At 38.4% G+C, this 15,616-nt stretch overlaps 1 protein-coding gene across 4 annotated transcripts in view; it reads right to left on the bottom strand.

Annotated features, from left to right (window-relative positions):
• The window catches only part of KCNT2 (potassium sodium-activated channel subfamily T member 2), a 429,544-nt gene that overhangs the window by 116,521 nt on the left and 297,407 nt on the right, over window positions 1–15,616 (bottom strand). For 3 of the 4 annotated variants that reach the window (XM_043924233.1, XM_043924234.1, XM_043924235.1), the window contains exons 15-16: window positions 11,161–11,310; window positions 6,838–7,067 (exon numbers count right to left, since the gene is read on the bottom strand). In XM_043924233.1, the coding sequence (XP_043780168.1) occupies window positions 6,838–7,067; window positions 11,161–11,310 (380 nt within the window). The remainder of the gene's footprint in view (window positions 1–6,837; window positions 7,068–11,160; window positions 11,311–15,616) is intronic. The other variant, XM_043924236.1, reaches the window with a different exon arrangement.

Raw genomic sequence — 15,616 nt, 5'->3', positions numbered from 1 at the left:
TTACTCAATTTACAATGTTGTGTTAATTTCTGCTGTGCAACTAAGTGACTCAGTTATACACATATTGTGCATGCTAAGTCATGTCTGACTCTTTGTGACCCCATGGACTGTAGTCCACCAGGCGCCTCTGTCCATGGGATTTTCCTGGCAAGAACACTAGAGTGGGTTGCCATTTCCTCCTCCATGGGATCTTTCTGACCCAGGAATCAAACCCAGGTCTCTGGCATTGGCAGGTGGATTCCTCACCCCTGAGCCACCAGGGAAGACTATACACATATAGATATTCTTTTTTGTCTTCTTTTCCATAATGGTTTATCACAAGATATTGAATATAGTTCCCTGTGCTATACAGTAGGGACTGAACTCTAGACTATTACATTGAATCTCTTATTTGACATTTTTCTCTCAATATCTAACAGAAATTAGAAATGCACTGCATTCCAAACTGAATTCTATATCTCCAATGGTTCCCTCCAGACCTTTCTCATCTAAATGAATGACCATTCCCATTTTCCTGCTGCTTATACTAAAAACCTAACTCAATGAGACTATGAGCCATGTCTTGTAGGGCCACCCAAGATGGACAGGTCATAGTGGAGAGTTCTGACAAAATGTGGTCCACTGGAGAAGGGAATGGCAAACCACTTCAGTATTCTTGCCTTGAGAACCCCATGAACAGTATGAAAATGCAAAAAGATATGACACTGAAAGATGAACTTCCCAGGTTGGTGCCCAAAATACTACTGGAGAAGAGTGGAGAAATAACTCCAGAAAGAATGAAGAGACGAAGCCAAAGAGAAAACAATGTCCAGTTGTGGATGTGACTGGTGATGGAAGTCAAGACCTGTGCCATAAAGAGCAATATTGCATAGGAAATTGGAAGTTAAGTTCATGAATCAAGGGAAATTAGAAGTGGTCAAACAGGAGAGGGCAAGCATTTAGGAAGCAACATTTTAGGAATCAGTGAACTAAAATGGACTGGAATGGGTGAATTTAGTTCATATAACCATTATATCTACTACTGTGGGCAAGAATTCCTTAGAAGATATGGAGGAGCCCTCATAGTCAATGAAAGAGTACAAAATGAAGCACTTGGATGCAATCTCAAAAAGAACATAACAATCTCTGTTTTTCTCCAAGGCAAACCATTCAATATCAGAGTACTCCAACTCTATGGCCCAACCAGTAATGAAAAAGAAACTGAAATTGAATGGTTCTATGAAGATTTATAAGACCTTCTAGAACTAACACCTACAAAAGATGTCCTTTTCATTATAGGGGATGAAAGTAGGAAGTAAGATGTCAAGAGATACTTGGACTAATAGGCAAATTTGGCCTTGGAATACAAAATGAAGCAGGGCGAAGGCTAATAGAGTTTTGCAAAGAGAACACACTGATCATAGCAAACACCCTCTTCCAACAACACAAGAGAAGACTCTACACACGGACATCACCCGATGGTCAACACTGAAATCAGATCAGACTGATTATATTCTCTGCAGCCAAAGATGGAGAAGCTCTATACAGTCAGCAAAAACAAGACCGGGAGCTGACTGTGGCTCAGATCATGAACTCCTTATTGCCAAATTCAGACTTAAATTGACGAAAGTAGGGAAAAACCACTAGACCATTCAGGTATGACCTAAATCAAATCCCTTATGTTTATAGAGTGAAAGTGAGAAATAGATTCATGGGATTAGATTTGATAGACAGAGTACCTGATGAACTGTGGACAAAGGTTCATGACATTGTACCAGAGGCAGTGATCAAGATCAATCCCCAAGAAAAAGAAATGCAAAAAGGTAAAATGGTTGTCTGAGGAAGCCTTACAAATAGCTGAGAAAAGAAGGTGAAAGGCAAAGGAGAAAAAGAAAGATATACCTATCTGAATGCAGAGTTGCAAAGAATAGCAAGGAGAGATAAGAAAGCCTTACTCAGAAAATGAGAGATACAAGGGAATATTTCATACAAAGATGGGCACAATAAAGGAAAAAAATGGTATGGACCTAGCAGAAGCAGAAGATATTAAGAAGAGGTGATAAGAATACACAGAAGAACTAAACAAAAAAGATCTTCATGACCCAGATAACCATGCTGGTGTGATAACTCACCGAGAACCAAACATCCTGGAATGTGAAGACAAGTGGGCCTTAGGAAACAAAGTTTTTGGAGGTGATGAAATTTCAGTTGAGCTTTTCAAAACCTAAAAGATGATGCTGTGAAAGTGCGGCGCTCAATATGCCAGAAAATTTGGAAAACTCAGCAGTGGCCACAGGACTGGTAAAGATCAGTTTTCATTCCAATCCCAAAGAAAAGCAGTGCCAAAAAATGCTCAAACGACCACACAATTGCTCTCATCTCACACAATAGCAAAGTAATGCTTAAAATTCTCCAAGCCAGGATTCAACATTAGATGAACCAGATGTTCAAGCTGGATTTAGAAAAGATAGAGAATCCAGAGATCAAATTGCCAACATCCGTTGGATCATCAAAAAAACTAGGGAGTTCCAGAGAAACATCTATTTCTGCTTTATTGACTATGCCAAAGCCTTTGACTGTGTGGATCACAATAAACTGTGCAAAATTCTTAAAGAGATTTGAATGCCAGACCACCTTACCTGCCTCCTGAGAAATCTGTAAGCAGGTCAAGAAGCAACAGTTAGAACCGGCCATGGAACAACAGACTGTTTCCAAACTGGGAAAGGAGTACGTCAAGGCTGTATATTGTCACGCTGCTTATTTAACTTATATGCAGAGTACATCATGTGAAATGCTGGACTGGATGAAGCACAAGCTGAAATCAAGGTTGCTAGGAGAAATATCAATAAACTCATATATGTTGATGATACCATCCTTATGACAGAAAGTGAAGAGCAACTAGAGAGCCTCTTGCTGAAAGTGAAAGAGGAGAGTGAAAAGGCTGGATTAAAACTCAACATTCAAAAAATGAAGTTCATGGCATCCAGTTCCATCACTTCATGGCAAATGGATGGGGAAACAGTGGAAACAGTGACATACTTTATTTTGGGGGGCTCCAAAATCACTGCAGATGGTGACTGCAGCCATGAAATTAAAAGACGCTTGCTCCTTGGAAGAAAAACTATGACCAACCTAGACAGCATATTAAAAAGCAGAGACATTACTTTGCTGACAAAGTTCCATCAAGTCAAAGCTATGTTTTTTCCAGTAGTCATGTATGGATGTGAGAATTGGACTATAAGAAAAGCTAAATGCTGAAGAATCAATGTTTTTGAACTGTGGTGTTGGAGTTGACTCTTGAGAGTCCCTTGCACAGCAAAGAGATCCAACCAGTCCATCCTATAGGAAATCAGTCCTGAATATTCATTGGAAGGACTGATGCTAAAGCTGAAACTCCAATATTTGACCACCTGATGGGAAGAACTGACTCACTGGAAAAGACCCTGATGCTGGGAAAGACTGAAGGCAGGAGGAGAAGGGGATGACAGAGGATGAGATGTATGGATGGCATCATATTCAATGAATATGAATTTGAGCAAGCTGTAGGAGTTGGTGATGACAGGGAAGCCTGCCGTGCTGTGGTCCATGGGTTCCCAGAGTATTGGATATTATTGAGTGACCTAAATGAACAGAACTGATACTAAGTTCCCTTGAGTTCTTCACACTTCTCTATTACAGTTCACTTCTAATTCAGGAGTAAATAATGGCACCCTACTTTCAAAGTATACCCATAATTTTTTCTCTCCTGCTACTTCCACTTGAAATTACACTGGATTCTTGACCCTAAGCATCTATTGTTAACACCAGCCACGGTGATTTTGTGATTATGCTGAAGATGAGTTCAGCATAGGTGAGACCATCCGTTGCTCTGCTGAGAACCCTGTGATGATTCCCACTTCACTCCGAGTAGAAGCTACAACTCTTACATTGACTTAAAGAGCCCAGCATGATCTGGCCCCTTTGTACCTCTCTCTCCACCTGTCCTGCACTCTTACCATCAAATCACCGTGTTTGCGTCATGAGGGCCCCTTTATTGATCCTGGAACACATCAATCAGGTTCCTACCCCTCCTGTAGGGCCCTTGTACCAGCTATTATCTCTTCCAGGAATGCTTTTCCTTCAGACATTCACAGGCATAATACCCTTATTTTCTTCAAGTATCTTCTCAAATGCCACCTTTTCAATTAGGCCTACAAGCCACCTAAAAATTCAATTGTTCTAGAATTCATACACGCTTTTTGCTAGCTGTTTTCTTCTCACTTTTATCTTACTACTCATTGCCTTCTAATCTACTAAGTATTTTACTGATTTTGATATGTACTGTTTATGGCCAGACTTCCCCATGATAAAACGTTAACTCTGGAAGCAAGGAGCTTCCATTTGTTCTCTAATTAATCACAAATACTTCTTCTTAATTTGGAGTATAACTGCTTTTCCATGTATGTTAGTTTCTGCTACACAAAGAAGTGAATCGGCTACATGTATACATATATCCCCTCCCTCCTGAGTCACACTCCCTCCCCATCCCCAGCCGTCTAGGTCACCACAGAGCACCGAGCTAAGCTCCCTGCATTATACAGCAGCTTCACACTAGCTATCTATTTTATATATCATAGTGTATATATGTCAAAGCTACTCTGTCCATTTGTCCCACCCTGCCATCACAGATACTTGTGAGAGTCCCTGGCATGGACTAGGTACTCAACAAGTAATTCTTAAACATGTGAAACCAACAAGTAAAACTCCTATAGAAGAGAAAATATGTTATATCAGTGACAATCTGAGTTATCTAACAAAGTCCAAGCAGGACCATGGAATATGTCTCAGAGGGAGTGATATTAAGACTGAGATGCAAATGATTAGAGGTAGTTACATAAGCAAAGCTGGGGAGTAGATCTTCTCAGGGGAAACAGTGCAACAAGGACCGTTGGTTAAAAAAAAAAAAAAACCGTTAGGAAAGACTGAAATGAATTAATATGATTGGGGTTAAGGAGAGCAATTGAAGGGATGATGAAAAACTATTAGTGAAGACTGAAAGAAATTTACTATGATTGGGACTTAGGATAGCAACTGAAGGAATGGTAAAATGTAGGACTAAAAATGAAAGAAGGAATTATTTTAAAAAGATACTTAAAAGTGATCATGTAATTTATCTTCTAAATGAGGGTATTCTTAAGAATCAAAGTAGATTTCTCTTCATAATGACACCAGGACAATGTATATAATCTGGTACTGTCCTGGGAAAACAAGGACTGCTTCAAGTAAAAAGAGAGAGAGAGAGAGATTTTGGTTATCAATTGTAAAACATTTTATAGTATAAAATTTAGACTTTTTTCCCAATGGCTAGTAGGAAGAAATTAAAAATTAATGCAGGAGCGTGATTATAACATAATGTAAAAACTGCTACTCTGGTAGCAAGGTGGGGAGGAGTGCAGGGCAGCAAGGCTGGAGGCATGGAGAGGAGACTGGGGGGATTCTGCAGTGGGAGGGCAGGACGATGGAGACCCAGCCCCACCAAACTGAGCGTGGACGTGGCAAAGGACAACTTTAGAGGCCACTTGGTTAAACTTAGTGGAATTCAGTGAAATACAAAGTATAAGAAGAGAGGAATAGTGAAACGTTAGAATTCTGTCATTACAAATAAAAGGATGATGGTATCACATTTTTTAGCAGAAAAAGAAAAAACGAAGGAGGAAGTTGTTTTGAATGAATATAGAAAGATTAGCTCAATTTGAATATACCACATTGGTTTTTCCAATGCTTGCTTGATTTTTCCATATAGCCCGTGGACAGTTGAATATGTTGCTGTGAAAAGAGATTTACGGTCATGATTTAGGTAAGGGGATCATCAATTTATGGAGAAGAATTGAATCTTTGAGAGCAGATGCAACAATTTAGGGAAAATGAATGTGCAGGGTGCAGAGGAAAGAGCACTAGAACATTTTAAGAAGAACATGGTCAATATTGTCATAGGCTGTGATGACCCCACTGGATTTAGAGTACAGCAGTGGGCTTGCCAGAGCAGTTTCAGTGATATACTGGGTGCAGATTTCAGACCTAACTGGTAGAGACATGAGGGGATGGTAAGATTTCAACCCAGCAACTGAAGACAACACTTGGAATTTATCTGTGACGTTGTCAAGGCATGAGGTCCAGAAGTGTGTGTGTGTGTGTGTGTAGATAGAGACATGAAGAGAGTCAGAGAGAGAGAGAGAGAGAAGCAGGGAGGAAGAATGAATTGGTGATTAAAAAAAAAAAAAAAAAGAATCCAAGTAATGAGGATTAATAAAAAAGTGAAGTCCCTAAGAGGGAAATGGAGAATGGCTTGTTGCATAAGTGAAGGTATTTATATTAAAATATTATAAGCTAAAAAAAGGGACACATTTTCCTTGTGACAGAAACTCAGTGCATGTAGGTTTGTATGTGGTTTGGTGACAAAATTTAATGGAAGTTCTTATTTGTCTGAATCTTTTTTAAAAAAAATTTCTCTGTCACAGAAGCCAACTTCAGTAAGAATTAGATAAAAGATTGGGGAGTTTTGGGAAACAGAGAGAGAATCTGAAAGAGCCATTATTAATAACTGAATGTAGAACTTACAAAGAAATACAGAAGTGTCTGGTGTTTATATTCTAATCAGATATATGAAACTGTTGTTAGAAGTTTTGAACTATTTTAATTTCTTACCAGTTTAACAGATTGGAAACTTTGTTCTGTATATTTAGTTATTAGTTACACCAAGTTTGTAAGACACACAAGTATATTTTAAATTTGACTTTGGAAAATTGAGAAAAATAAATATAATTGTTATGCTTTTTAAAGAAGGAAATTAATTATATTTTCAAATTTATTTATACTTACCCATGCTGGCAATTATGCTATGTACAGGCAATCTAGACGGTCCGTGATAAAATGACCTTGGTACATTGCTTTTTTTCTGATGGTCGTGGTTTTTAAATGCTGAATTCTCTTCTTTGGTAATATTAATATAAAAACATGTATCTGTGGCATTCATAATATATCGAGGACCTGGATTCAGCAAAATGTTTTTATTATCTTCCCTCCTAATACCAATCAAGCAGACACCAAACCTTAATTTAAAAAAGAAAATAAAGGAATTTAAGTTTAAAGTTCAGCAAAGGTCTTAGTTTTTTAAGCTTGAATATTAAGAAAATAAGTAAACTATTAAAAGGCAAAGGGAAATTAAAACCTCAAATAGGAAGATTTTAAAGCTTGAAAAAATCTTGTAAGTTCAAAGTTCTTGTTTTTATAGAAGAAAACAAACCAAAAAAAATCAATATCTTTAGTGTGTTGTGAAATCAATTTGGATACTTAAGACTATGTGTGTGTGTGTGTGTATATATATATATATAAAAGAATGGAATAAAAGATAAAAGAAAACATCAAAGTAAATATCATTTAGTAAGGGCAATTTTTTTTTCAGGCAGGTAAATTTTGTATGTATACTGGGTCTTACCATCAAATGTATATCTTAATTTGGCCCAAAAAAATAAAACAGCATTTTAATTAACACTTTAAAATTTAAATCTATACAAAAGATTCATTTTCTTGTGAATTTCTACAGCACTAAAATGTTTTTAAAGAAAATTGAAAAGATGCTAATCTGATCACAGGACCACAGTCATGTCTAACTCAGTGAAACTAAGCCATGCTGTGTGGGGCCACCCAAGATGGTTGGGTCATGGTGGAGAGGTCTGACAAAATGTGGTCTACTGGAGAAGGGAATGGCAAACCACATCAGTATTCTTGCCTTGAGAACCCCATGAACAGCATGAGAAGGCATAATGATAGGATACTGAAAGAGGAACTCTCCAGGTCGATAGGTGCCCAATATGCTACTGGAGATCAGAGGAGAAATAACTTCAGAAAGAATGAAGCGATGGAGCCAAAGCAAAAACAATGCCCAGTTGCGGATGTGACTGGTGATAGAAGCAAGGTCCGATGCTGTAAAGAGCAATATTGCATAGCAACCTGGAATGTTAGGTCCATGAATCAAGGCAAATTGGAAGTGGTCAAACAGGAGATGGCAAGAGTGAATGTCAACATTCTAGGAATCAGCGAACTAAAATGGACTGGAATGGGTGAATTTAACTCAGATGACCATTAAATCTACTCCTGTGGGCAGGAATCCCTTAGAAGAAATGGAGTAGCCATCATGGTCAACAAAAGAGTCTGAAATGCAGTACTTGGATGCAATCTTAAAAACGACAGAATGATCTCTGTTCGTTTCAAAGGCAAACCATTCAATATCATGGTAATCCAAGCCTATGCCCAACCAGTAACGCTGAAGAAACCGAAGTTGAACAGTTCTATGAAGACCTACAAGACCTTTTAGAACTCACACCCAAAAAAGATGTCCTTTTCATTATAGGGGACTGGAATGCAAATGTAGGAAGTCAAGAAACACCTGGAGTAACAGGCAAATTTGGCCTTGAAGTATGGAATGAAACAGGGCAAAGGCTAATAGAGTTTTGCCAAGAGAACGCACTGGTCATAGCAAACACCCTCTCCCAACAACACAAGAGAAGACTCTACACATGGACATCACCAGATGGTCAACACTGAAATCAGACTGAATATATTCTTTGCAGCCAAAGATGGAGAAGCTCTATACAGTCAGCAAAAACAAGACCAGGAGCTGACTGTGGCTCAGATCATGAACTCCTTATTGCCAAATTCAGACTTAAACTGAAGAAAGTAGGGATAACCACTAGACCATTCAGGTATGACCTAAATCAAATCCCTTATGACTATACAGTGGAAGTGAGAAATAGATTTAAGGGACTAAATCTGATAGACAGAGAGCCTGATGAACTATGGACAGAGGTTCGTGACATTGTACAGGAGACAGGGATCAAGGCCATCCCCATGGAAAAGAAATGCAAAAAGGCAAAATGGTTGTCTGAGGAGGCCTTACAAATAGCTATGAAAAGAAGGGAAGCAAAAAGCAAAGGAGAAAAGGAAAGATATTCCCATTTGAATGCAGAGTTCCAAAGAATAGCCAGGAGAGATAAGAAAGCCTTCCTCAGTGATCAATGCAAAGAAATAGGGGAAAACAACAGAATGGGAAAGACTAGAGATCTCTTCAAGAAAATTAGAGATATCAAGGGAACATTTCAGGCAAAGATGGGTTTGATAAAGGACAGAAATGGTATGGACCTAACAGAAGGAGAGGATATTAAGAAGAGGCGGCAAGAATACACAGAAAAACTGTACAAAAAAGGTCTTCACGACTCAGATAATCACAATGGTGCGTTCACTGAGCTAGAGCCAGACATCCTGGAATGTGAAGTCAAGTGGGCCTTAGAAAGCATCACTACAAACAAAGCTAGTGGATGTGATGGAATTCCAGTTGAACTATTTCAAATCCTGAAAGATGATGCTGTGAAAGTGCTGCACTCAATATGCCAGCAAATTTGGAAAACTCAGCAGTGGCCACAGGACTGGAAAAAGTCAGTTTTCATTCCAATCCCTAAGAAAGGCAATCCCAAAGAATGTTCAAACTACCACACAATTGCACTCATCTCACACGCTAGTGAAGTAATGCTCAAAATTCTCCAAGCCAGGCTTCAGCAATAGGTGAACGAGAACTTCCAGATGTTCAAGCTGATTTAGAAAAGTCAGAGGAACCAGAGATCAAATTGCCAATATACACTGGATCATTGAAAAAGCAACAGAGTTCCAGAAAAACATCTATTTATGCTTTATTGACTATGCCAAAGCCTGACCTGCCTCTTGAGAAACCTGTATGCAGGTCAGGAAGCAACAGTTAGAACTGGACTTGGAACAACAGACTAGTTCCAAATAGGAAAAGGAGTGTGTCAAGGCTGTATATTGTCACCCTGCTTATTTAACTTATATGCGGAGTATATCATGAGAAATGCTGGGCTGGAAGAAGCACAAGCTAGAATCAAGATTGCCGGGAGAAATATAGATAACCTCAGGTATGCAGATGACACCACCCTTATGGCAGAGAGTGAAGAGGAACTAAAAAGCCTCTTGATGAAAGTGAAAGAGGAGAGAGAAAAAGTTGGCTTAAAGCTTAACATTCAGAAAACTAAGATCATGGCATCTGGTCCCATCACCTCATGGGAAATAGATGGGGAGACAGTGGAAACAGTGTCAGACTTCATGTTTTGGGGCTCCAAAATCACTGTAGATGGTGACTGCAGCTATGAAATTAAAAGACGCTTACTCCTTGGAAGGAAAGTTATGACCAACCTAGATAGCATATTAAAAAGTAGAGACATTACTTTGCCAACAGAGGTCCATCTGGTCAAGGCTATGGTTTTTCCCCTGGTCATGTATGGGTGTGAGAGTTGGACTGTGTAGAAAGCTGAGCTCCGAAAAATTGATGCTTTTGAACTGTGGTGTTGGACAAGACTCTTGAGAGTCTCTTGGACTGCAAGGTAATCCAACCAGTCCATCCTAAAGGAGTTCAGTCCTGGGTGTTCATTGGAAGGACTGATGCTGAAGCTGAAACTCCAATACTTTGGCCACCTCATGCGAATAACTGACTCATTGGAAAAGACCCTGATGCTGGGAGGGATTGGGGGCAGGAGGAGAAGGGGACAACAGAGGATGAGATGGCTGGATGGTATCTCCGACTCGATGGACATGAGTTTGAGTAAACTACAGGAGTTTGTGATGGATAGGGAGGCCTGGCGTGCTGTGATTCATGGGGTCGCAAAGATTCAGACATGACTGAGTGACTGAACTGACTGACTGAACTGAAAGTCAATACTGGGCTTCCCTGGTGTCTCAGACAGTAAAGAATCTGCCTGCAATACAGGAGACCTGGGTTTGATCCCTGGATCAGGAAAATCCCCTGGAGAAGGGAATGGCAACCTGCTCCAGAATTCTTGCCTAGAGGATTCCATGGAGAGATGAGCCTGTTGGGCTATAGTCCATGGGGTTGCAAAGAGTTGGACATGACTGAGTGAATAACACTTTCACTTTCAAAGTCAATATTCCTACTAAATTATACTTTATACCCAAGAATCTTAACTTGTAGAGACCAAACAAAAGGTGAGAATTTAAATGTCTCAATAATTATGATGATAATTCAAAAACACTCCCAATACATGAGCACCAATATGGGTTACATTATGGAAAACTGGATGTAAATTAATATTTTAATTCCATTCTGAGATGGAAACATACTTTTTGTGCGCATGGAAAGAAGCATATGTGAAGCTCTTTCCTTCATATTCAGCAAAAAATGTGCTTTCTTCCAGAACAATGTGGTACACTTCATTCCCAGAGCATCTGCCGTACACCTTCTGCCACTGTTCTGGCGACTGCTGGCCTTCTCTGCAACAAAAGCACACACACATACACACGCACAGAGACAAACAGTGAATGTGGCTCAAAGCACAGCCGCTGTCCTACGAAATCCAGTTTCCCAACTGCAGGGAGGAACAGGCACAGTTCAAAGAAGCATCTGTGTGGTGCTCGAAGAGATGACGTGATCACCAAACAGTTGCAAAGAGATACCTACAAGAATTTCGAAACTACGCTTGATAAATGGCAAATTCGTTAAAAGAATTTCACAATCCAATTAATAAAAGCATTTATTGTGATCATGAACCAGTGAGCTGTAGCAACTGAATTTTAGACTTCGTTTATGTATATCATGTCATGCACAGCCTTTATATAATCCTTGTCTTATAGTCTCAATAATAGAGCCCACTTCATCCCATTTATAATACCTGCTTGGTCCCTGTATGTTTTTGACTTTGCTTTGTATTTAAAATTATAAATATATATATACATCTCAATTTATCAGTTTGATTTCATAAAAAAAAAATATATATATATATATATATACTCTTTATTTCTGTCCAAATCAGAACAATGATGTTCTCCCAGTTGTGTAGAAGTTAGCAAAAGATATGTTTTGTGATAAAAGAATTTCTGAAAGAGATTTCCAAAAGTACTTTTTAAAAAGAAGATAAGTTTATCACAGAAAATGTAGTTTCTTTTTTTTTCCTCCCTAGAATAGTCTGCTCAGTGGCTTTAGAAATGTATAAAAAATTCAACTTATGCAAAATTTATTGTGAAGATACACGAATGATTTCCCATTTTGTACAATAAATTCCACTTGGTGAATAAAGTTTATGAACTGTGTTAAGTACAAGAAATACACATTCTAGAACAAATGAGATACATTTATAAAAATCAAAAATATTTCACCATAATCACTATAGTTTCTGCACAGATTAAAGTCATATCTATCGTAGTTTTAACTGAGCTTTGTTTGAAGGGTTACTGGGAGATAAAACATTTTTAAACATTTTCAAAGTTTCAATAAATTTAAAAAAAAAAAAGTATATTTTTCAGGTATGTTTCATTTGCACTTCATTCCTTCTTGAAAGTGCAAGTGAAAGTCGCTCAGTCCTGTCCAACTCTTTGTGACCCTGTGGACTGTGGAACTCTCTAGGCCAGAATACTGGAGTGGGTTGCCATTCCCTTCTCCAGGGGATCTTCCCAACCCAGGGATTGAATCCAGGTCTCCAACACTGCAGGCAGTCTTTACCGATGAGCCACAAGGGAAGCCCAAGAATACTGGAATGGGTAGCCTATCCCTTCTCCAGCAGATCTTCCCGACCCAGGAATCAAACTGGGGTCTCCTGCATTGCTGGTGGATTCTTTCCCAACTGAGCTATCAGGGAAGCTTAAGACTTAAGACCCTGGGCTTTGGAGTCTGACTGCCTGATCTGAACCCTAACTCTGCAATCTTGGGTGTTATTTAACTTCTCTATGATACTTTACTTCCATAACAAAACATTATCTGTGTTACTGGGTTGAATTAAATGAGATAGTACAAATAAATCATTTAGCAGATTTTGGGAGCGTAGTAGTCTTCAGGAAATGTTAGTTTACATTATTATTTTGCTGGTATATCTTTTTCATTGCTGAATTTTTGGAGCCACTTTCAACATTCCTAGTCAACAATATGAACAATATTACTTTTAAAATTTTACCCTTTTTTTCTATAATATTAATATATATTTGGAAATAGGAAAGCATAAAACAAAACGCATTTGACAATGGAATACATATGGCTACATACTGTTTCCTAAGAATGACTGTTCTTGGTGGAGAACACCTTTCCTTTGACAAATAAAAACAAAGCTATCTTTGATATGTACCATACCGCTGCTTGGCATGATAGCACTTGGCAAAGACAGAATCCATTTAAAGGGCTGAAAACAGGAGAGAAGGTGCCAGTAATTCATCAGGGTTTGTTTGGCACTGAAAGGCGCATAGGGTCAAATAATAGTCTCATGAGGGCACTAAGAGCTGTTCAAGCAAATCACAAATCTAATTGCAGCGGCTGAAATGGAAATGCAATGTGGTAACTTGGAAGGAAACAGAAAAGGAGGGATTTGGACAAGGATGACTGTAATGAATTTCCTTAAATCACTTGCTTGTCTTCATTCTATTTCATAACGGCACCTTTTTACCAAATGTTTTTTAATGAGTCTCTAAGTTCAGCTAATTGTAAATATAGAGAATTTTTTCCTTTTAACTTCATGTTAATTGCTTGAGAAATGTTGGGACTTAGCCACTCCATCTTCTACTGATGGGTATGTCTGGGTCTCACTTATTAATTCCTACATGAAATATTTATTGAGCACTTGGGATGTGCCAAGAAAAGTTCTAGATTTCAAGGCTAAGGCAGTTGACAAAAGGGCAGAAATGCTTTCTTTCTTGAAGCCTCTAGTGGAGGAAAACTGGCAATGAAGCAAATTATGTGTTGGAAGTGGTAAGTGGTAGGGAGAAAAAAGAAAGGGAAATTTTCAGGGGTGGGTTGGAAAATAAATGCATAATTGAAGTCCTCCCTGAGAGAATGACATCTAAGTGAAAATCCTGAGAAGAGGGAGAGAGGTAACGATAGCAGAGAAGACTGTTTCAGGCAGAAGCAACAGCAAGCGCTTCCCTGGGGCTGAGAAAAAGCAGAGTATACAGTTCGGCTGGGCTGAGGGAGGAGGAGGAAATGAGGCTAGAGGAATAACTGGCAGGGAAACGCGTCACACGGGGATTTCTAAAATCTTGCGATCATGTCGGGCTTTATTGGGAAAATTTGTAAAGATTCTGATTTATACTTTGCAAAAAAAAATCCCTCTGGTCATTGTTCTGAGAACAGACTGAAGCAGTGACAATGATCAGTGAGGACTTTATCACGATGATCCAGCCAGAAGGTGATGGCTTTGGACCAGGGGAGTTTCTGGGCATGTTCTGAAGGTGGACCTGGGTGTATTTGCTGATGGAAAAGAAAACTAGGAATAAACACCTTAAGGACCGAATCCATCAGAAATACAAAAATTAAATGATCGAATGAGTGAATAAATAAATAAATTCCATACAGCTAAAAGTGAAAATGCAAGAACTAATGCTTAGTGAGCATCATGGGGAAATAGCAAATATAAAATGTTCGAAGAATTAAATAGCTTAGGTAGGGTATTTAGTGAACTAGGTCCTAGGGAGAAGATAGGTAAATCAGAGATCATATATGTGGGCTTCAAAAACATTTGACATAAAAAACATTTGGAATGCTAGGTTCATGGATGCTCATGATAATATTCTTATGTTTTTGAGTGTCTGAAACAAATTTTAAAAATGAAATGCATGTTCACAAAAATAAAGAAACAAACCAAAACTAGTAGTGAGGATTTTAAGTTTTTGTTGATATAATTTTTCACTGCTATCTTTCAAAACAGCAGTATAGGGTATATTATATACCCTCCTCTTTACCAATATTTTGAGAGTAACATTTTATTTAGGCAGAAACTAAAATTTTCCCTTCATACTATGATGAGTGTATCAACATTTTTCCAAATGGCTACCCAGTTATTCAACGTATTGAATAGTCCATTTTTTTCACCCACTGATTTAAAATAACTCTGTTATCAAACACCAAATTCCTAGGTGCCTATGGGCCTCTATCTCAACTTTCTAGTCTGTCATGTTGATTTACCTTTGTCCATTCCCTAACACTACACTATATCAACTATTTTAGGTACAAAATTGTTCTAAAATACATCAGGGTAATCCCTCTCTTTATTGTTCTCCTTCAAAATTTTTCTTGCTATTTTGGTTTCTTTATTTTTCCATATGAACTTAAAATCAGCTTGATTACTTGAAAAAGAGTACTGTTGATATGATTATTGGAATGACTAATAAATCTGGGTGAAACTGACATCTTTGTGATACTGACATAACTTCATTTGTATGCTTATTACTTGTCTCTTTCTGCCACCATCTCTCACTCAGCATGAAGCAGAATGTAAACACTATAACTTCTCAGACCACTGTCTATCTTGTTTTCTGTGGGATCTCCAGTAACCAGAGCATTTTACAGAATACAGTGAAGTGAGTTCAAAACATATTTGTTTAATACCAGAATTTGATTCTTCTGACAACCTTTAAGATGCACAATAGCATTATGCCCATCACATGGATAAAGGAACTGAGGATCAGTGGTTTCAAGTCTTTGGTCTTGCCAGCATGAATGAAAGAGTCTGTGACAAACACTGCCCTTTATTCAGAAGCTTCAGTTCTGAATATTTCAATATTCAGTGTGAATGTGCAGCTAGCTGTTCTATTTCTTTTC

This window comes from Cervus elaphus, chromosome 14, assembly GCF_910594005.1.
Source record: "Cervus elaphus chromosome 14, mCerEla1.1, whole genome shotgun sequence".
Taxonomy (NCBI): Eukaryota; Metazoa; Chordata; class Mammalia; order Artiodactyla; family Cervidae; genus Cervus; species Cervus elaphus.
This window is presented reverse-complemented; position numbering and strand designations above follow the sequence as displayed.